The sequence below is a fragment of the Chelon labrosus genome (assembly GCF_963514085.1).
Source record: "Chelon labrosus genome assembly, chromosome: 9".
NCBI classification, from domain to species: Eukaryota; Metazoa; Chordata; class Actinopteri; order Mugiliformes; family Mugilidae; genus Chelon; species Chelon labrosus.
In genome coordinates this window covers 25,437,371-25,459,837 of record NC_140359.1, presented here as the reverse complement: position 1 = coordinate 25,459,837, position 22,467 = coordinate 25,437,371, and the positions used below count along the sequence as shown (strand labels likewise).

Genomic DNA, 22,467 nt, shown 5'->3' with positions numbered 1-22,467 from the left:
TCCTGTTTTTTTTTTTTTGTCTGCACCACGTTGACTCCCTCCTTCCTCTTCTTCCTCTTCTCCTTTAACGCAGAGAGACAAACCTGAAGGTGAGACAGGCCCTGCCGGTGACAGGAGACCTGGGAGATGACATTGAAAAACTGGCAGACTTTAATGGTAAGATGTTGGCCGACAGAATATATACACACACATAACCTGATAAAAAGTCAACTGTGTTATTTCGCAGATTGGTTTAACTGTTGTATACAGAGGTTTGTATTTGTTTAGAGTTTCTTCCCAGGAATGCAGCACTGATTATGTAGAAAGCACTAAATCTGTCAACAATCAAAAACCGTGCCGTGTCTCTTCTTCTTCCCTCCAGGCGAGGTGCGCTGCGAGCCTCCCAACAACCGCCTGGACCGCTTCAAAGGAACGCTGACCGTCGCCGGGCAGAAGTACTCGCTGGACAACGAGAAAATCCTGCTGCGAGGCTGCACCCTGAGGAACACCGAGTGGTGCTTCGGACTGGTGCTTTTTGCAGGTCTGGGAGACGTCTCATGTTCAGGGACACGTGTTAAAGGGGAACTACTGTTTTTTTACAACCTGGACTTTATTTCTGGCATAAAATACAGTTATTTACTCACCCATATAAGTTTTGTGTAATTTGCACTCGTTAAGGAGATATTTAGATCTGCATATATCCATATAGTGGGAGTGACTGGGGCACCGAAACGCAGCCTCTAAATAACACATTATCTGCCGCAAAACTTGTTCATTTCACCAATTTTTTGTTATGATACGCTAGTGCTATTCCCCGTTGAGTCCGAAGTTACCTGTTATCATCATCCGGGGCCTGTAGGTCAATCTACAGATCTTCTGACCTGGATGATGTCATCTCTGAGCGCCGCGCACACCCGCGACGGTCGGCTTGTTTACCTGCAATTTGCTACTGCTATGGTTCGTCCGCAACCTCAGAATCGGAAAAATATTCAGCCATGTTGCAAAAAACTAGCAGTAGCGTGTTTTGGTGCCCCAGTCACTCCCACTATATGGATATACGTGGATCTAAATATCTCCCGAAGGAATACAAATTACACAAAAGTTAAATGGGTGAGTAAACAATCGCATTTTATTCCAGAAATAAGGTCCAGGTTGTAAAAAAAACAGTAGTTCCCCTTTAATGATGACTTCTGAGTGTGAATGATGAATGTTTTGAGGTTTAGTTTGATTCTGTTTCTCTTTCCGCAGGCCCAGAGACAAAGCTGATGCAAAACTGTGGCAAGACGACATTTAAGAGGACCAGCATAGACCGTCTGATGAATGTCCTCGTCCTCTGTGTGAGTGTCCTCGTTATTTATTTGATTCGACTCGACTATCCAAACCGTTACAGTTCATCATTTTATCAGGCTGGAGCCTATCCCAGCTGTCATTGGGCGAGAGGCGGGGTACACCCTGGACAGGTCTCCAGTCTATCACAGGGCTAACACAGAGAGACAGACAACCATTCACACTCACACCTACAGCCAGTTTAGAATCACCAAACCTAACCAGCATGTCTTTGGACGGTGGGAGGAAGCTGGAGTACCTGGAGAGATTTTATAGTAAGACTTTGGACTCTTTATTGTCTTCTTGCAGATCTTCGGTTTCCTGGCCTTCATGTGCACCATCCTAGCCTTAGGAAACTACTCGTGGGAATTGAACGAGGGCTCCCAGTTTACCGTCTTCCTGCCGAGGCTCGACGGCAAAGGTCCCGGTTTTTCCGCCTTTCTCACTTTCTGGTCTTACGTCATCATCCTCAACACCGTGGTGCCCATATCTCTCTACGTCAGGTAGGACGTGTAAAATGGATCGAACTACTTACACTAAAATAGCCTTTTTTTATTTTTTATTTTTATTAATTAATCTCTGAATGTTCATCTTCCGGCAGCGTGGAGATCATCCGGCTGGGGAACAGCTTCTACATCGACTGGGACAGGAAGATGTACTACGCCCGGAACGACACCCCCGCCGAGGCCCGCACCACCACGCTGAACGAGGAGCTCGGACAAATCAAGTACATCTTCAGCGACAAAACGGGAACGCTCACGCAGAACATCATGATCTTCAACAAGTGCTCCATCAACGGCAAAACCTACGGTGAGACTCTAGTTCTTGTGTGTTCGTTTTATACTTTTAAAGGTTTGTCATCATGCAGTAAATGCTTGTTGTGATGTTATGAGTGTTGTAACCATCATCTTCCTCTTCTTCTTCTCTGTAGGAGATGTGTATGATTACACCGGACAAAGACTAGAAGTTAATGAGGTTAGTCAAAATATTTTTATCCATGTGAAATATTGGCTGATATAGCTAGATGATTTTCTTATATCTAGTCAATTAAAACTATTAAATTAACCCTTTAAAGCTAATTTGTCAAAAAGTATGGTATGTTCCAGCTGGCCGACTTTGCGATCTGTTCAATTGGCTCAGACATATGAGATGTGTTGGTCTGGTTGTGGGCGTACCTTAATTTGGAGGATAAAAGGATTATTATGGAAGTTAACAGGACACAAATCCATAATCGGAAAACTGAAGTCTTGGTGCCGTCATTACAAAGCCTTCTCCAGCACATCCCAAAGATGCCCAATGGGGTTAAAGTCTGGACTCTGTGGTGGCCAATCCATGTGTGAAAATGATGTCTCGTGCTCCCTGAACCACTCTTTCACAATCTGAGCCCCATGAATCCTGGCATTGTCATCTTGGAATATGCCCGTGAACATCAGGGAAGAAAAAATCCATTGATGGAATAACCTGGTCATTCAGTATATTCAGGTAGTCAGCTGACCTCATTCTTTGGACACATAATGTTGCTGAACCTAGACCTGAGCAACTGCAGCAACCCCAGATCATAGCACTGCCCCCACAGGCTTGTACAGTAGACACTAGGCATGATGGGTGCATCACTTCATCTGCCTCTCTTCTTACCCTGATGCCCCCATCACTCTGGAACAGGGTAAATCTGGACTCATCAGACCACATGACCTTCTTCCATTGCTCCAGAGTCCAATCTTTATGCTTCCTAGCAAATTGAAGCCTTTTTTTCCAGTCAGCCTCACTGATTAGTGGTTTTCTTAAGGCTACACAGCTGTTCAGTCCCAATCCCTTGAGTTCCCTTCACATTGTACGTGTGGAAATGTTCTTACTTTCACTATTAAACATAGCCCTTAGTTCTGCTGTTGTTTTTCTTCCATTTGATTTCACCAAACGTTTAAGTGATCGCTGATCACAATCAATCAGGATTTTTTTTCTGGCCACATTTCTTCCTGGAAGACGATGGTTCTCCACTATCCTTCCAGTTTTTAATAATGCGTTGGACAGTTCTTAACCCAGTTTTAGTAGTTTCTACAATCTCCTTAGATGTTTTCTCTGCTTGATGCATGCCAATGATTTGACTCTTCTCAAACAGACTAACATCTTTTCCACGACCACAGGATGTGTCTTTAGACATGGTTGTTGAAGAAATGAGAAGCTACTCATTGCATCAGTTGGGGTTAAATAACTTGTTGCCAGCTGAAAGATAATCACCCATGCAGTAATTATCCAATAGGAGGCTCCTACCTATTTGCTTAGTTGAATCCAGGTGGCAGCTTTTTTTTTGGCCAGGCAGTGTGTGTACATATACACATGGGAACTAATGAGGGCAGAGCAACACAAGGAGAACCTAATCCGACAATCAAAGGAAGGTAAAACACAGGAAGTAAAAGCAAGAAACCAAAACACCAAGGAAGAAACTTTCAGAGCAGAAACAGGAAACACAAAGGAAACCAAACAGGATTAAAACTGAGATAATAAAACACAATATCATGACAGGATGTCAACCTCATGTTTCGTTTCCATTCTTTTGTTTGACTGCATGATTTTTGCAGTTTTGCTTCAGCTTAAGTAACATTTGCTATGTTTTTTTTCACCCGTTGTGTTGTGCATCATTATGACTAATGTTCACATTTGAGTTCTTACATAAAACTGGTTGCACAGCTTCGGTGCCTAACCATCGCCTCGATCTTTTCCTCAGTACACAGACAGGGTGGATTTCTCCTTCAACCCGCTGGCTGACCCCCGCTTCGCTTTCCACGACCACGCCCTGGTGGAGGCGGTGAAGCTGGAGAACCCCGAGGTCCACACCTTCTTCAGGCTGCTGGCCCTCTGCCACACCGTCATGGCCGAGGAAAAGAAAGAAGGTGAGGACAGGTTAGCCGTGTAGATTTGAAGACGTTAATTGACGTGTGCACGATAGAAAACAGCATTGTGGACCATGCAATGGAATTTGCAAGTCTTCCTTACGAAAAACCAGATGTGTCGCAGGCATCATGTTTGCGCAAGCACACTTTAGATTACCATGATTACACCACAGTTCTCTATCTGAGTTTCTAAAACCTGAGGCGGTAATTTCCCTCATGCATCTCCCTGAAGCTTCTTATGACGTGCAGTAGATTGTAAATAACTGTCTGATATTGACAGTTCCAGTTGATCTGGAAAAAATGGGCAAAAACATTCACTCACGGGACATTGAATGGGTTCAATTGAAAGCTAAGAAGCTTAATACCTGAGTTTAAAAAGGACTCTGTGCCTTGTGCTACAGATACAGTCAGTGGGAGTGATGGTGAAGCGAGGCTGTGTCTGAGGGTTGAGGATAGAAACGTTAGGGAGTCTCCTTGTCCTTGATTTCTCACATCTGTAGCGTCTCCTCCAGAAATGAGTTGTGCAGTTTTTTTTATCACAAGTTTGGAGAGCCTTCCTGAGTAGTGCAGTTGCCAAACCACTAACAGTGATTGAGGTGAAGGTGTGAGGGTTGCTTAGGGTTTTGGTTGAGGTGGCAAATTTATTCAGCCTTCTCCCGGAAGCGCTGCCTTTTTTAGGATTTCTTCAGGACATGCTGAGTGTCCTGAGACCAGGTACGACCCTTGCTCGATCCTCGCTCGCAGATGTGAGAAATTTGAAGGTTTTCGCCCTCTCCACCTCTGTCTCGCTGATGTTTAATGGGAGGTGTTGCTTCTTCCTCTTCCACTGATCAGTAGTCATCTCCTCTGCCTTTTCTGCATTCTTGGAGAGATTAGTCTCCTGACTCCTCTCTGGCAACCTCTCCCGGTCGGCTAACACCGCTGCCGTTGTGAAGAAGGCTCAGCACTGCCTGCGCAACTCATGCAGTAACCTGCTGTAGAGAGCCTATTACCATACTGTCCCACGGCGTGGTACGCAAGCTGTTCAGTCCTCAACACGGCTCAGAGGATCATCGGCCGCCCTCTACCCTCACTACGTGACATTGTAGTTGGCCTCTACATTGCTCTCTGGACCCATGATACAGAGTTGCAAAAACTTGCACCACCGGACAACTCAACAGTTTCTTCCTCAAAGCAATTTTGCAATTTCGTTGCATCATGCATGCAATAACAGTAAAGGCTTTTCTAGTAAAGTAGGCAGATGACACCACAGTCAGTGTGGATTATTCCCAGATACTGTGTTAGCACTGATGGCTCACTGCAAGAAGGTTCTGGGTTCTAATCCATGGGCCGACTTGGCCTTTCTGTGTGGCGTTTGCATGTTCTCCCTGTGTCTGCGTGGGTTCTCTCCAGGTTCTCCAGCTTCCTCCCACCGTCCAAAGACATGCTGGTTAGGTTCATTGGTGATTCTAGCTCTTGTGTTAGACTGGAGACCTGTCCAGGGTGTACCCCGCCTCTCGTCCGATGACAGCTGGGATAGGCTCCAGCCCCCCCGCGACCCTTCACAAGTGGTTACAGAAGATGAATAGATGAATGAATGAGGATGAACCCTCTCCATACAGTCTCCATTGCTGGGGATGTGTGGGAGGTCGACCCTGCACCTCCTGAAGTCCAGATTGAGTTCTCTTGTCAGTCTTAGGTGAAGAGGGTTGCTCTGCTCACAGTCCGACCTTCTTCTTTTCCAGGTGAGCTCTTCTACCAGGCCCAGTCTCCAGACGAGGGAGCGCTGGTGACGGCAGCCAGGAACTTCGGATTTGTCTTCCGGTCACGAACGCCAGACAGCATCTCCATCGTGGAAATGGGGAAGCAGCGCAGCTTCGAGCTCCTGGCCATCCTGGACTTCAACAACGTCCGCAAGAGGATGTCCGTCATAGGTGCGCGATCCAGTCAAAGAGATCGGTCAGATATAAAAAAAAAAAAAGGTTCCTCTGTCTGCGAATGTTAAAAATAAATGAAAGCTTTTGTGTATTTGTGCACACAGTGCGGAGTCCAGAAGGGAAGCTGTCTCTCTTTTGTAAAGGTGCGGACACGATCATCTACGAGAGGCTGCACCAGTCCTGCAGCAAGCTGATGGACGTCACCACGGAGCACCTAAATGTAGGTCATATATGTATTTTTAAACCTCATTTTCATTCTTTATACTCACGTTATTGCTGGTGATGAGAGTGAGCACTGTTTTTTTGTCATGTGTAAAGTGTTTCAATGTATTTATGGACACAAAGTTCTCTCCCTATGAGTGAAAGCGTCATTGGAAGCACAGCGAATAGAATTTGCAAGTTTGGACTTCTTAATAATCATGACATTAAGCTTCATTTGTCTAGTACTCATTTATACTTCCCTAAATTTTTGAAGCCTTGAGGCAGGTTTGATACTCACAACAGATTCAGGATAAAGGAGAATGAACTCAAGACCGTACAGGACGATAAAAATCTTGTTTGACAAACACAATGAAACGTTTGGAAAGACGGTCATGGTTAAACTTCAAACTTAGGCAGTTTAAACATTACTTACCCTTTCATTATCCTGGGAGTCTGACCAACTCTTCCACTAACAATCTATTGTATTTTATGTTTCTTTGTGGGGGTGGGGGGGGAGGCCTACAGTTTATTCCCATCTCATACTACGCAACTTCCTGGTTTCAATAACTATCAAACCACCTACATCCCTTTGTTATCAAGCTGTTGGAGTTCTGGTGGAGAAACAACAGGGATTTTATCACTGGAACATTTTAGTAAAAAGAATAATTTAATCAGCTTTGGCAAATATATTAAATACTTTAGTCTCACACTTACTCTCAATTGCCTACCTTCATAACTAGACCTTAGCATGGATGGATAGATGGATAGATGGATGGATGGATAGATGGATGGATGGATGGATAGATGGATGGACAGATAGATGATAGATAGATGGATGGATAGATGGACAGATGGATGGATAGATGGATGGATAGATGGATGGATAGACGGATAGCCGGATAGATGGACAGATAGATGGATGGATGGATAGATGGATGGACAGATGGATAGATGGATGGATAGATGGACAGATGGACAGATGGATAGATAGATGGACAGATGGATAGATGGATAGATAGATGGGCAGATGGACAGATGGATAGATAGATGGACAGATGGATAGATAGATAACCCAACCCTCTAAAAACTCACCACCTGCCAGTTTAGTATATATCTGAGTTCAAGTTAAATATGTTTGAAACTAGTTTGTATAATGTTTCTGGCTTTTTTTGTTTTATAATAAATAGTTATATGCATGTTGATTATGTTTTGGAGATGTCCATCAAGGGACTAGTGTTGTAATCAGCTAAGGCTATAAAATAGTAAATAGTACACTGGTGTTGCTTCTTTAATAATCAGTGGTTTTCTGTAAATATCCCTTTAAAAATAAAAAAAAAAGGTGAGTAAATGAAATAAGCAAACTTAAAAAAAGACAGTGATTTATATAAATGCAGGATCAGTGGCTTGCTCTGAGACAACTGAATGCTGGTGGGTAAAACCTTCAAATAAACTGGAAGATAAACCTGCGGCTTTATGTATGTGATATATTTCTGTTAGAGAGACTGTCAGACTTTTTCTCATGCAGCCGTAAATAGATTTTGTTCTTCTTCTACTTTCTCTGTGACTCTCAGCTCTGAGCCCAAGAACTAAATATTTAAAAACAAACTGTTAGTTTATTTAAAAAAAAAAGGCTCGACTGACTTTAACTTAAACAGAAATGTAAGAAATGCGTCTGCTTTGACCATTTTTAGAAAGAAATATACACATTTGATGTGTTTATGGACATAAAATAAGATCAGCTGTCATCTTCAGGAAGGACACGTCGCCTAGACTCATACTGTGGTTCTCTAAAAGAGAAAGAAATAAGCTGTAACAGGCTCGTCCTTGTATTTATTTCATCTCCTCCTCTGCCTTTCTTTCCACACTTTCATGTTTAGCTCATGTTGTAGAAAGTTGATTATCTCCTGGTTGTTGAAGACTCAAAAAACAAACTTCAGTGTGTGATCTGCTCCTGACCTACAGGAGTTTGCAGGTGAGGGTCTGCGGACTCTAGCGCTCGCCTACAAGGATCTGGACGAGGAGTACTTCGACCAGTGGTTACAGCGCCACCATGAGGCCAGCACCGCGCTGGACGACAGGGAGAGCAGACTGGACCAGCTGTACGAGGAGATAGAGAAGGATCTCCTGGTAGGTTAGAAGATGAACTTAGATTTCTACTTAACTGGACTTTGGTTAAATTCACAGCTGACCGTGTTTCTGATTTTCTGATTTTTCCAGCTGCTAGGAGCGACGGCCATCGAGGACAAGTTACAAGACGGAGTGCCTCAGACTATTGAGCAGCTGTCCAAAGCCGACATCAAGATCTGGGTTTTGACCGGAGACAAGCAAGGTAGATAACTCCAGATAGGAGAACGGTACTTGTCTGACTGCACTGTGCCAAGCGTGAAGTTTGGTGGAGATGTTTCAGAATACCAAGATATTTTGGACAATTCCATGCTCCCAACTTTGCAGGAACAGTTTGGGGATGGCCCCTTCCTGTTCCAACGTGACTGAGCACCAGTGCACAAAGCAAGGTCCATAAAGACATGGATGAGAGAGTTTGGTGTGGAAGAACTTGACTGGCCTGCACAGAGTCCTGACCTCAACCTGATAGAACACCTTTGGGATGAATTAGAGTGAGACTGAGAGCCAGACCTTCTCATCCAACATCAGTGTCTGACCTCACAAATGCTCTTCTAAAAGTTTTTTGCGACCTGGACCTTATTTCCGGCGTAAAATACGACCGTTTACTCACCCATATAACTTTTGTGTCATTTGCACTCGTTCAGGAGATGTTTAGACTTCAGATATTTAGATTAGGTTTGTAAAAACAGTAGTTCCCCTTTAAGTTCACACGTGTGTAAAGACAGATGAGTGAATACTTTTGGCAGTATAGTGTTTATGCTTATTAACCATAGTGTGATTGTTGCTGTTTCCGTTCCAGAAACTGCAGAGAACATCGGCTACTCGTGCAACCTGCTGCGGGAGGAGATGAACGACGTCTTCATCGTCTCCGGCAACTCGCTCGAGGACGTCAGACAGGAGCTGAGGTCGGAGGACGTTCTCGCGTGACCTGTTTCAGTTTTAGAGCGAGCGCGTTATTAAACACGTTTCCTTTTCTGTTGGAGCAGAAACGCACGGAGCTGCATGAAACCAGATGCGACGGAGAGTTCTGTGTTTTTACCAGAGAGGACTCTGGGTAGAGGCCTGAAAGCGATCCCGGACGATGTGGTTGGTGGAGAGTACGGCCTGGTTATCAATGGACACAGCCTGGTATGTTGGGAAAACGTCTAATATTTGGATTTTGTGCTAAATCCTTAAAAATCATGAGGAATTAATTGAATAAATAACATGGGAGATCCTATATAGAGAGCATTGTACCTGTCAGATTCTCATCTCTTTGTGTTCTGTACCTCCACGGTATTTTATCTGCACGGACATTTACAGTTGTTAACATGCTCATCTTTCTCCACTCGTCCCCTTTTCTGACCCCTCCTCTGCTCCTCAGGCGTACGCCCTGGAGCCCACCATGGAGCTGGAGTTCCTGAAGACGGCGTGCATGTGTAAAGCGGTGATCTGCTGCCGGGTGACGCCTCTGCAGAAGGCCCAGGTGGTCGAGCTGGTCAAGAAGTACAAGCAGGTGGTGACGCTGGCCATAGGGGACGGAGCCAACGACGTGAGCATGATCAAAGGTAGCAGCAGGGATGAGAATCTCTTCCTTCTCAGAGGCAATTCAGCTTTCCTGTTTGTCGTGGGACGACGCAGTTTGCATGCAACACCTAGCAGATTACCACAGCGTAGCTCTGGTCAGCGTTTGGCTTCTTTTAGATTTAGTTTCCACCAAAGAAAAATAAGCTGTGAAACTATTTAGCCAGTTTTGCATATTTGTTTTTTTTCAAATCATCAGCAGTTTAGTCTGAAGTGAAAATAATTATTTCCTAGAGTAGAGCTGACTAGTTAAAGATCTACATATTGTTCTCAGGAGCTGGTGGAGACAAACACTGTGTCGTTCAGGTGGTAATCATAGAAATGTCAATGTTGCAGCACTCACCATAATATTCATAACATATAACCAGTGGCGGGCCGTGCATTTTCCACCTAGGCCTTCAGTGACCTCCAACCTCATTCTAAACACCTCTTGATAAGATCGCTGTGAAACCACTGCTGTAGAAACCATCAACAACATACAACCACACAATAAAACAGGACGTTGCCTCGTAGATGGTTATCTCATATAGTGAGATGAAGGTCATTACTAAACCAAGAAACTCACCTTGAACAATTCAAAAAGTCTCCTCTCACTCACTGCAGCTGCTCACCAGCGCCGCATACGTCAAATCCAGCAGAGGCATCAATGTCGACCCAATAAAATGATAAAAATATACGTAAAAGATGTAAATATGATTCATTTTACTCACCAGAACTTAAGAAACGACTCAGAGTTATCCTCATCGCGCTCATAGTTGCTGACCTGAAAGTAACAGACACAGCCTTTCCCCAGCTGAAATGTGTCAGGCTAGCTAGCTCCAGGGTTGGGCAGCCTTTTCCTTCAAAGTCCGTTGTGAAAATTTCTTCTTTCTAAGAAGATCTGCAACCAAATCGATATTGGTCACCGTCGTGAGTTCAAAAAATAGCAAATCAAAACGTTAACAGGGACGATTTGTTTGTGCAGCTAGCAACAGGTGAACATGAACCGCTAGCTTGGCTTAAACGTAGCGGCTCTCTGACCGTCCAATCAGAGGATGTGAAATCGCTGACGCCACAGAGAAGGTATAAGAACACCAACTTGAAACGTGATTGGCGTCTTTACAATGTGTTTCAAGCTTCAGCCGCCTGCAGTTTTCATTGTGAAGGCTCAGGCTGATTTATTTGACTCCGGCAAAACACGTGCCGGCTGAAATATGATTGATAAAAGCTCTAATGCAAAGTTACACTGCAGCTGAGAGACAGACAAGACATAAGATGAAAAGGATAGGTTACTGGGAATAATTTAATAAGATTAATGGTGAAATATTAAAATGTCAGTCAGTGATTTTGATAAAAGTTTAGGCCAAGTTTAGGTTTGTCAGATCTGTCATTCACAGATGAGGACTTGTGGTAGGAAAGATTTCCTGTAGCATTCCTCGAGACAAACAAAATTTCCTTTTTAGAGAAGGAGCTCCATTGTCTGTCTAGTATACTGTGGAGAGGATGCTCAGGGTTATCCAGGATTCATAGCAGTTTGTTCTTTGTCCAGCCTCTTAAATCAGTTTATTGGCGGCGATTCTGCTGCCCCAGCAGAACATTGAGGAGACTTTGTTTTGGTGCATCTCTGCCACCTAGCGGCCAAAAAAATGGAATCACATAATTTTAACTCACAGGACAGGGTTTAATGTTTGCTGAAATCTGCGACTAAAGAAGAGTGAGTTAAATATTTATCATATTCATCAGGTTGTTTTTGTTTCATTTCCTCCTCCTCCTCCCCCCTCTGTGTCCTCCCAGCCGCTCACATTGGTGTGGGCATCTCCGGCCAGGAGGGCATGCAGGCCGTGCTGTCCAGCGACTACTCCTTCGCCCAGTTCCGCTTCCTGCAGCGCCTCCTGCTGGTGCACGGCCGCTGGTCCTACCTGCGCATGTGCAAGTTCCTGCGCTACTTCTTCTACAAGAACTTCACCTTCACCTTCGTCCACTTCTGGTTCGCCTTCTTCTGCGGATTCTCGGCGCAGGTGAGGGAGAAAGATATTAGCCAGTCACGCATCTTCTTAACTACAACATAACACGTGTTACACATGCCTTCAAACACACACACAGTCTCCTTTTGCAACATATTTTTTTTAAAAGAGGAAAGGAACGAGGGTGTAGGATGGAGAGGTGCAAATAATTATGGTTAGGAGGTGGAGGATCTTGGATGTTTTCACATATTTTCTTCCAGTTTTTTCTTATTTATAATTAGAAATCATGCAAACAACTTAAAAAGTAAGAAGAAGACAGACAGATTCAGTTCAATAGACACTGCACTGTCACAACTATCAGCTAAAATAATACCAAATAAATATAATAACCAGTCAGATCAATATATCAATGTGTAGTTCTGATTTAGAGTGTGTAAATAGCAGAAAGTTCTCAATAATATGTGCTTCGTATTTGCATTTGGCAGAAAGCTGTGTTTAAATGAATGTGTGTTCTTTATCCTCTTCTCTCTTTGACTTTGCGTTTCAGACGGTGTACGACGAGTGGTTCATCACGCTCTACAACCTGATGTACACGGCTCTACCTGTGCTGGGAATGAGTCTGGTCGATCAGGTAACGTGGTCACATGTTTATTAGTGTATGTGTCGGACAACGACAAGGCCGTGAAGTCAAACCATAGACTGTAGGAAGATGGACAGGGCAACCGCTCCTTTAAAAGTGAAGCCAAAGCAAGTAGAGCTCCCCCTGGTGGCTGGCTGCAGTATAGGTCATAAGTGGATGGGACTTGTACCGAACTAAAACACTAAAATACATGCCAAATGTTTTTTTTTTCAAGGACTGTTTCCGTCATTTTAGGTAGTTAATATAATGTTGATGATGCATGTTCAAGTGTCAAAGTTTGGCCAATTTAAGGAAGTGGGGACGCATTGTCCATATTTATATACAGTCTATGCGTCAAACTGTTCTAAAAATGAAAAACACCTAACAGCTTTGTCTCCCTCTGCTGGTCAGGACGTGAACGACGCCTGGAGTTTCCAGCATCCTCAGCTCTACGTCCCCGGTCAGCTCAACCTGTACTTCAGCAAGACGGCCTTCTTCAAGTGCGCCCTGCACAGCTGCTACAGCTCCCTGGTGCTCTTCTTCATCCCCTACGCCGCCATGTACGACACGGTGAGGGACGACGGGAAGGACGTCGCCGACTACCAGTCCTTCGCCCTGCTCACTCAGACGTGCCTGCTGTTCGCCGTCAGCATCCAGGTACGAGGGAGGCATTTGTTAGGCGTAAAATGTTGTTATTTAAAACACACTAAATTCTTAAAGCTTTTTTTTTGTGTCCACAGTTGGCGTTCGAGATGTCTTACTGGACGGCAGTTAACACATTCTTTGTTTTGGGCAGTCTGGCCATGTACTTCGCTGTCACGTTCACCATGTACAGTAACGGCATGTTCCTCACGGTGCCCTCAGCCTTCCCTTTCATAGGTGAGATGTAAATGCAGGACGAATTTATTCACTTCTGCTCCTGCTGCTTGTTCCTTTATTCTAGAGGCTGAAGTAGGAATAACATCTGGTTTCATCCTCACAATCTTTCAAATACTTCCACGTGTGTGTGTTCATCCAGGAACGGCCCGAAACACTCTGAACCAGCCCAACATCTGGCTGACCATCCTCCTCACCTCCATCCTGTGTGTCCTACCCGTGGTTACCTACCGCTTCCTGTTCATGCAGCTCTGCCCCACCATCAATCACAAGGTACAGGAGGAGGAACCACTTTTACTCGTTGCACGCGATCTGATTTCAGACGACTCACGCCGGCATTTTATGCATGCAAAACGTTGGGAAGGGATTTTTAGCGCAGCCCTCCGTCAGTTTTGACTTTCTCCTTCTGACGACCTCGTTATCTCCGACATCCACTGCAAATAAACGTCCAAAAAAAAAGTCATGATTTTGCATTTTCTACGCTATTATTAAAATAATCCAGTGACATCCAAGGAGAATGGGCTATAAACTAATTCTGCAAACTCTCACCAAATAGAATCAATAGAATTTAGAAGAAAGAAAATAGAGCCACAACATTATGACCACTGACAGGAGAAGTAAATAACATTAACCATCTTGTGACAATCCAATGTTCCACTGGGAAACTTCTGGACCTGGCATTCATTCATGTGGATGTTACTTAGACATGTAGCACCCACCTAGACCAGACCAGACCAGGCACCCCCACCCCATAGCAATGACACTCCTTGATGGCAGCAGCCATCCCCAGCAGGATGCAGCCTGACACAGACACACACACAAAAAAAACATGAAGAACAGCACAAGGTGTTGACCTGGCCTCCAAATTCACTAGATCCCAAACTGATCAAGTATCTGTGGGATGATCCACAGAGGCCCCTCCCCTCAAAGGCCCCCACTAACAACATTCTGTTCCCAGACACCACAGGACACCCTCAAAAGGCCCATGTCCATTCTCTCATGAGTCACAACTGTTTTGGAGGCACAAGGGAGCAATATGGGAAGGTGGTCATAATGTTACGCCTGATCGGTGTATAATAGAAAGGATTTTCTTGCAGGCAAGCACATTATCCATCCACATAGGAAGGAGGGAAGTGGGGATGGGATACAAACCCTGTGCAAATCAAATCAAGTTTAGATAGATAAAGTTCAAAACAGGTTTTAAATGTTTGGAGAATATAAACAAGTATGATGTGCAAGTAATATGTTTTTATTACATTGCCTCAGTCCAGCATTCTGACTTTTTGTCACTTCCTCCCCAAACCTTCAGGTGATGTTCAAGGTGAGACAGGCCAAAGCAACACTTCCTCCACCGTCCCGACGCGCCCGCATCCGCCGCACCAGCTCCCGGCGTTCAGGCTACGCCTTCTCGCACGCGCAGGGCTACGGGGAGCTGGTGACGTCACGGCGGTTCCTGCGGCGTCCGGCCGTGTCGCTGGCTTCGGGTTTCCCCCACCCCGGACGCACCACCCCGAGCTTCAGCCCCATGGGGCGATCGGCCGGTTACAGCCCGACGGGACGCCCCCAGAACACCAAGGCCCCGGATGTGGAGGTGACGTCGCTGCAGATGTACAGGACATTCAACGACCCTGCCATCTGATGCGACAGCTAACGGCTAACGGGACAGCTGCACACGTCGCTGTCAGTCTTTAAAACTTTAAGGCTTTCTTGCTTTCCAGACGGATTCAGAGATGTTTCACAAGCCGCCTCTCGTCTGCCTGAGGCGAAGTTGGAGAAGTACATGAGTAATTCTGCTCTGAAATTGTGGCTCTAGAGCAAAAAAGGTTCAGCCACTTCTGATGTGGATGCCTCTGTGTAACACATGAAGCTCCAGCGGACGAGCGGCTGACGAATTAAATCTACAGGTGATTTATTTTTTACCACAGGAGGGAAAATGGTTTCCTGAGTCAGAGGAAGACAAACCGTCGTCATGTTTACAGACTACCCGGTTACTTTCTTTACGCTGGGAGTCCAAGATGCACAGCAGTGGTCTGTGCAGAGGAAATAACCAGCGAAGCCATGCTGCATGGAATATTTAAATTTTTGTACCATAGGGGTCTTTTTTTTAAAACCATTTTATTTTCCTAACTTAAACCTTGAAGAACTACGAGCAGTTAGCACTTTGGCGGCGTCACGCGGAACCAAACGACGGCCTACACAGCAGAGGAGGAAGGGAACTGGTTTTGCTGCAGGATTCAGCGACGACGGCGCGTTCAGCCTCTTGTTGATTGCTTCCTACGTGCTAAAACATAAGATAATTACATGCAACAAAATGAAACAAGCCCGCAGGTCACGGTCATCCAGTTTAAACTACAGACATCTGGTTAAATTTGTCGGCACTAAAACCAAAAGAATGAAACTAATTCTAAAACTAAGAATAAATAAATCAAAATAAAAAGGAAATAACATTTAAATAATCAAACCTATAGTAACTCTGCAGCAGGGTTGATGCTGGATGGAATGAGCTGTACTTTATACTGTTAAAGTGGATTGTTTTTCCACAGATAAGAAATAATCAGAATAACAGTTTTTATCGGATTGCCAGGTTTTGAAAGCTCCTTTATTTATTTTTTTGCAGATAATATAGTTCCCTCATATCCCTGGTGCTTTAGTTAAAGAGATCTCCAAAGCTTTGTGATTCCAGCCTATCGGTTTAGAAGATAAATTTTTTGTAATACAGTTTTTTCCATTTCCCCCAGTCTCTAAAACATTAAATCAAATATCTGTCTGTGAAGGTTCTCAGTCATCCAGGTCATGGTATATCCAACAAAGGATAGAGAAGACGTTTCACCACTCATCCGAGTAGCTTCTTCAGTTCTAGGGGACTGGTGGGAAGTCTGAGGTTTAAATAGGACTTGGAAATTCCATGGAAATTGGCTGCACCAGTTTCTGGTTATTAGCATAACAAGCAAGTTTTTCTGAGCTCCTGAGAGCGACCCATTCTTTCTCAAATGTTTGAAGAATCAGTCTGCATGCCTAGGTGCTTGAATTAATACACCTGTGACCATGGAAGTGATTGAAACACCTGAATTCACTTATTTGGATGGGTGAGTGAATACTTCTGGCAATGTAGTGTATTTTATTCCTGTTACTGAGGAGCATCATTGAAATGTAAATAGATTAGTTTAAAGAGCTGAAGATCTACATTTAAATCTCAGTAGACTGTGGGAGGATGCACAACAAAACAAAAGGATTTTTTTCACAACCTGGCAACCCACGAGTTTCACTTTCCAGCAGTGCCTTACTATCTGTTAATGAAGTCATAACTAATCGACAACTGAAAAGGTATTTACAAAGAGATCTCAGATCATCTGCAGCGTGCAACTTCTTTGTGTCTTTCCTTACTTTAAGTTGTTTCAACCTGCCTAATGAGAGATTATTTTTGTCTGTGCCGGCTATTAAACTATAGCAAACATGCACATTTTTACCTGATCAAAAATCAAGAAGAAGAAGGAGCACGGCAGCCGCGACTGAACCTGATGTTGAGTCGTTTGCGTCGTTGTTTGCTGTAGGAAAATCAACCACATCTACCTGTTGTACTGTACATACATAAACACACACACTACACCAAGCTGAGTAATCCTTTAATTCATCCGGGGACACGTTTGTCTGCGTGTCCCCGAACATTTAGTCCTCGGTCGTTTATAAACCACGCTGGGGTCAGATGTTAAATCATATCACGCTTTACGCTATGATGCCAGTATCATGTATTTGCTTTAGCGGCAGGTCTTGAATGTTATCCACCACGTTATCGTCTTCAGCTGCATGTCCTTCTCCTCAGATGTCGCACCAGCTCAGTGAAGGAAAACACAGAGGCTGCCTTAATATTATTCAAGAATGTTTGATTAAAAACCAGGAAGCTAAAAAAAAAAAAAAAGTTATGCAGCTCTGTTTCTTTAATTATTATTTATTGTTAAAGGTTAAGGGAAAATAATAATGTAAGGCCACTGAGGAATCAAACCGGTGACCTGTTGTTCAAGGTGTTCGTGGATTTACTGCCATCAGGTTTTAATATTAGATAGTCGCCCTTCTTTGTTCATTCCCATGTTCAGTTCACTTCAGTTTTATTTATATAGCGTCAACAACAATACAAATTGTCTCGAGCCGGTTTACAACATCCGGTCTGAAACCTCCAGAGCAAGGCTGGAGGCGACGGTGGCTGGAAAAACTCCCTTTTAGCAGGAAGAAACCTTGAGCAGAGCCTTAAGCTTATATGGAGGGACCCATCTGCCCAAGGCCGGCCGGGTAGAGACAGGAAAAGAGAGCGAGGAGAGAGGATAGGAAGAACATACATCTGACTACAAGCCGGACTGAAACCCCCAGAGCAAGGCTTTAGGCGATGGTGGCAAGGAAAACTACCTTTTAGCAGGAAGAAACCTTGAGCAGAGCCTTAAGCTTATACGGAGGGACCCATCTTCCCAAGGCCGGCCGGGTAGAGACAGGAAAAGAGAGAGAAGAGAGAGGATAGGAAGAACATACATCTGACTACAAGCCGGTCTGAAACCCCCAGAGCAAGGCTTTAGGCGACGGTGGCAGGAAAAACTCCCTTTTAGCAGGAAGAAACCTTGAGCAGAGCCTTAAGCTTATATGGAGTTACCCATCTGCCTAAGGCCGGCCGGGTAGAGACAGAAAATGAGAGAGGATAGGAGGAACATACATCTGACTACAAGTGTGGAATCTGATGACTCTCACGTGTCATCCGTGTGTTTTCACTCACGGTTTAAGGACATTAAAATGGCTCGACATCAGCGGAAGCACCCGAACACCTGCGAATTGAATGTACTGTTTCCGAACCAAAGATTTGTGCGTCGTAGTTTAAAGTCAATCTGTTGCTGGAGGACAGTGTGGTGAAGCTGCTCTAAACCTCTCACAACACACTTCTTGTTATTCACTGTAAAGTTTTTCCGTGTGCAAACGTTTCAAAGTCTCTACATGCAGAGGAGATGTTTTGATCGATCTCAAAAATCAAGTTTCTTTGTCAGATATTTTTAGCGGGTGAATCCTCTGCAGGGCTCTCGTCATGTCGCATTTGTCTTAATAAGTCGAAGAGTCCCATAATGAGCGAGAGGACATTGTCTCGTGTTGCACGTGGCGGAGCTTTGTCTGCGCTATTAATGCAGAGGAAATTAAAAGCGGCCCATAATATACTGAGCAGTTTCATCCTCATGTTTCTTTGGTACATTACAAATAAAATGGTAGCCAAAAATATTCATATCAATATTTATCAGCATATTGTACCGTTGTGTTTCCTGCCGTGAAGACTGAAACAGTAAGGAAGTTTTTGATAAATATTTTTCTTTGTTGTTTTTTATTTTTGCACTGCTCTTCTGAATGCCTTTATCTATATCTTTTTGTACCTCCAAATGATTTTACTGCAATAAAAAGATCTCAAAGATCAACATGTCTGTGCCGTTCTAGTTCATCCCAGTTAAGAACGAGACGTGCAGTTTTCTGTTCTTTCTTCTTCTTTCTACAAATGATTTGTTGTAGACGTTTCACTTTCAGAAACCTGTGATGCTTCTCCTTCCTGCATTAACGAGTTTCTGCAAGTCCCGTAGCATCTATAAACGTTCCACTTTGTTCCACCACAGTTGGAATAATATCATGTTCCTAATCCTAATACGATTCAAGATGTATACGGTATAGAAACATGTTTCTCTGTGCAATGAAATTCTTCTTTTGCCGTCAACCCAAATGCCTAACAACATAAAAAACAGTCTGTGTTGGGAGTGGGTGGGGTCTTTAGTGATGGAGGCAGCTCTCCTGTGGACTCTCTTCTTGTAGATGCTCTGCAGAGAGCGGAGTGGAGTCCTGGCGATCCTCTCAGCAGTCTTCACCACTCTCTTGCAAGCGTTTTCGGTCCATGGCTGCAATGTTGCCGTACCACACGCTGATGCAGGTCAAGACGCTCTGAACGATGCAGCTTTACAAGTTGCAGAGGATCTTATTCGACATGCCTCAGCCACCTCAGGAAGTGCGGCCGCTGTTGAGCCTTCTTCACTAGCTGTGTGGCGTTCAGTGAATCATCAAGTACTTTTCTAAAATACTGAAATACAATAGGGCGGCATAGTGGCGTGGTGGTTAGCACTGATGCCTCACAGCAAGAAGGTTCTGGGTTCTAATCCATCATGGCTGACTGGGGCCTTTCTGTGTGGAGTTTGCATGTTCTCCCTGTGTCTGCGTGGGTTCTCTCCAGGTACTCCAGCTGTCCAAAGACATGCTGGTCAGGTTCATTGGGGATTCTAGCCATGTGATAGACTGGAGACCCGTCCCGCCTCTCGCCCAATGACAGCTGGGATAGGCTCCAGCACCCCCCGCAACCCTTCACAGGACTTCAACAAGTCAGAGTAAGGTTTTACTTCTGCCTTATCAGAGCTGTAAATTAGAGTAAACATCAGCCTTACTGCAAGGATTCAGTCACGCCTAGGTTATGTTTGGTAACTTCAGCACACATTTTAAATTGCAGGTTTAGAAGCGTGTGGTTTCCATCCAGCCAATCAGAGAAGATCAAGGCAACGTTCTCAGGTCAAATGACGTCTGCAAGGTCCACCTCTGCATGAAGTGTAACTGATTTATTATTAGGTGCCAGGAAGAAGAAGTGGCCTCATGTTGTCTAATGTGATAAAGTGTCTGAATCAACACTTATGTTCTAATGGTCTAAATATATGTTTACACTTGTTTACCACTTAAAGACAATGAACCGTATGTGGTAACTTCACTGACCTTGATTTTCTACCTGAAAATGTCCCAAAATAAATGAAAGTCTTCTTATGACCTACAATAACACACAAGGTATTTCAGTGAGTGCCCTATAAAGGGATGAAGCTGTTCTTAGAAATGATGCACACTGACGCCACGTTCATTTTAATTACCGTAATAAAAGCTGATGTGTCATGACAGGAGTCAGCCTCTCTCCATCTCCAGCGTTAATATCACAGTCCAGAGTCCATGTTTGTTTTCTGCTTATTGCCACTCATTAGATGTGGACACAAGGCTTCGTCTCCACAGCAGCCACCTCACCTGCTCCCAGCTCCCCACTCATGTCAGCTGGCAACAAGTTGTTTAACCCCAACTGATGCAATGAGTAGCTTTTCATTTCTTCAACAACCATGTCTAAAGACACATCCTGTGGTCGTGGAAAAGATGTTAGTCTGTTTGAGAAGGGTCAAATCATTGGCATGCATCAAGCAGAGAAAACATCTAAGGAGATTGGAGAAACTACTGAAACTGGGTTAAGAACTGTCCAACGTGATGCACCCATCATGCCTAGTGTCTACTGTACAAGCCTGTGGGGGCAGTGCTATGATCTGGGGTTGCTGCAGTTGCTCAGGTCTAGGTTCAGCAACATTATGTTGCCCAAAGAATGAGGTCAGCTGACTACCTGAATATACTGAATGACCAGGTTATTCCATCAATGGATCATATTCCAAGATGACAATGCCAGGATTCATGGGGCTCAGATTGTGAAAGAGTGGTTCAGGGAGCATGAGACATCATTTTCACACATGGATTGGCCACCACAGAGTCCAGACCTTAACCCCATTGAGAATCTTTGGGATGTGCTGGAGAAGGCTTTGTGCAGTGGTCAGACTCTCCCATCATCAATACAAGATCTTGGTGAAAAGTGAATGCAACACTGGATGGAAATAAATCTGGTGACATTGCAGAAGCTGATGGAAACAATGCCACAGGAAATGTGTGCTGTAATCAAAGCCAAAGGCGGTCTAACTAAATATTAGAGTGTGTCGGCCTGCAAACTGCAGAAACTGTTCCTGCCTCACGCTGCACTTTCCTCCTCCCTGTCAACACACAGCGCTGCTCTTTGTAGCTGAACTGAAACAGACAAGACAAAAGGAAAAGAAGTTTTCTTTTTAGCATCGTTGCACAATGAACCTAACGAGCATGTCTTTGGACGGTGGGAGGCTCATATAACATCAAACCAACAATCAGTTTTAAGGATTTGTGTGTTGTTGTGTAGTTTAAAGTAAAGCTGTTGCTCATCAGTCTCTAGATGCAGAGGAACGTGTTTCTAAAAGCGATGGTGTGTGAATCTTTGCCTATGTGCTTACAGTTTATCACCAGCAGCAGGCGCTACGCTCCTTCACACAGCACCTCAGCTGCCTGATGTTTTTAATCAGTGACTAACACTGAAAGAATCTTGCTCTGGATGAAGATTCATTAACGCCACAACAGTTCTCCATTTGTTATCTGCATACACAAGCTCTAATGTGTGACGTAGGTAATATTAGTGAGATTTATGAGGCATGCTGACGCTCTGGTACGCACAGGGTGTTTACTGCACGGTGTGGCTGCAGCTGAGAATGAGTCGAATGAGCAGAAATGAAACCATGTGCACGCTCTGCTGCACTAGAATGCATAGAAAGCAAATGAAATTGTGCACGAGTTCGTTAAATTGATATTATGCATGCAAAGGTTTAACATTAATGTCCCGCCCTGCTGTGCCTCCAGGTCGGACAGACAGATGGAAACATGGCAACGTGTTGTCTTCAGTCTGACTTTATCAACATTTTACAGACATTTAAACAATCTGCTGTTTTTTTTATGTAATCATCTTGGTGAGATCCTGGTGGAGGGAAGAAGCTTCACAAGTAAAACTGGCACAGTCACCCTGAGACTGTTCTTTAGAAGCATTAAGACTAACCCACTCTGGCACAGTGGTGCTTTTAAGCAAAATAGAGAAGACAAAAGCTCAACTTGCTCATAATGACAATGCTAAATTAGCATCCTTACATACCTTAATGTACAATGAACAAAGTACAGAGGAGGCTGATGGGAAGTTTATCCTGATAGCGATACAAAAGGAAACGCCAAAGGATCATCAGAGGTGGTACGATCTTTACTCTGGAGTTATAAATTTCACAGCAATCCATCTAATAATACTTGACAAAATTCAGTCTGGACTCCATCAAATGGCGGACCACTGCTGCCTCATACATCATGTCATTTCCCTCCCTATCAGCTGGTTTCTGTAT

General features: G+C 44.2%; 1 protein-coding gene across 1 annotated transcript in view; it reads left to right on the top strand.

The window, feature by feature from the left end:
- Positions 1-18,844, top strand: part of LOC311493243 (putative phospholipid-transporting ATPase IM) — a 46,137-nt gene extending 27,293 nt beyond the window's left edge. Inside the window, exons 9-28 of the mRNA XM_084551803.1 lie at positions 74-156; positions 362-520; positions 1,228-1,316; positions 1,615-1,808; positions 1,907-2,115; positions 2,237-2,280; positions 4,028-4,193; positions 5,918-6,106; positions 6,214-6,329; positions 8,273-8,437; positions 8,528-8,639; positions 9,234-9,339; positions 9,421-9,562; positions 9,798-9,981; positions 11,771-11,994; positions 12,488-12,571; positions 12,971-13,216; positions 13,300-13,438; positions 13,578-13,708; positions 14,745-18,844. Of these exons, the coding sequence (XP_084407929.1) occupies positions 74-156; positions 362-520; positions 1,228-1,316; positions 1,615-1,808; positions 1,907-2,115; positions 2,237-2,280; positions 4,028-4,193; positions 5,918-6,106; positions 6,214-6,329; positions 8,273-8,437; positions 8,528-8,639; positions 9,234-9,339; positions 9,421-9,562; positions 9,798-9,981; positions 11,771-11,994; positions 12,488-12,571; positions 12,971-13,216; positions 13,300-13,438; positions 13,578-13,708; positions 14,745-15,074 (3,112 nt within the window). The 3' untranslated portion in view covers positions 15,075-18,844. The remainder of the gene's footprint in view (positions 1-73; positions 157-361; positions 521-1,227; positions 1,317-1,614; positions 1,809-1,906; positions 2,116-2,236; positions 2,281-4,027; positions 4,194-5,917; positions 6,107-6,213; positions 6,330-8,272; positions 8,438-8,527; positions 8,640-9,233; positions 9,340-9,420; positions 9,563-9,797; positions 9,982-11,770; positions 11,995-12,487; positions 12,572-12,970; positions 13,217-13,299; positions 13,439-13,577; positions 13,709-14,744) is intronic.
- The last annotated feature ends 3,623 nt before the right edge of the window (positions 18,845-22,467 follow it).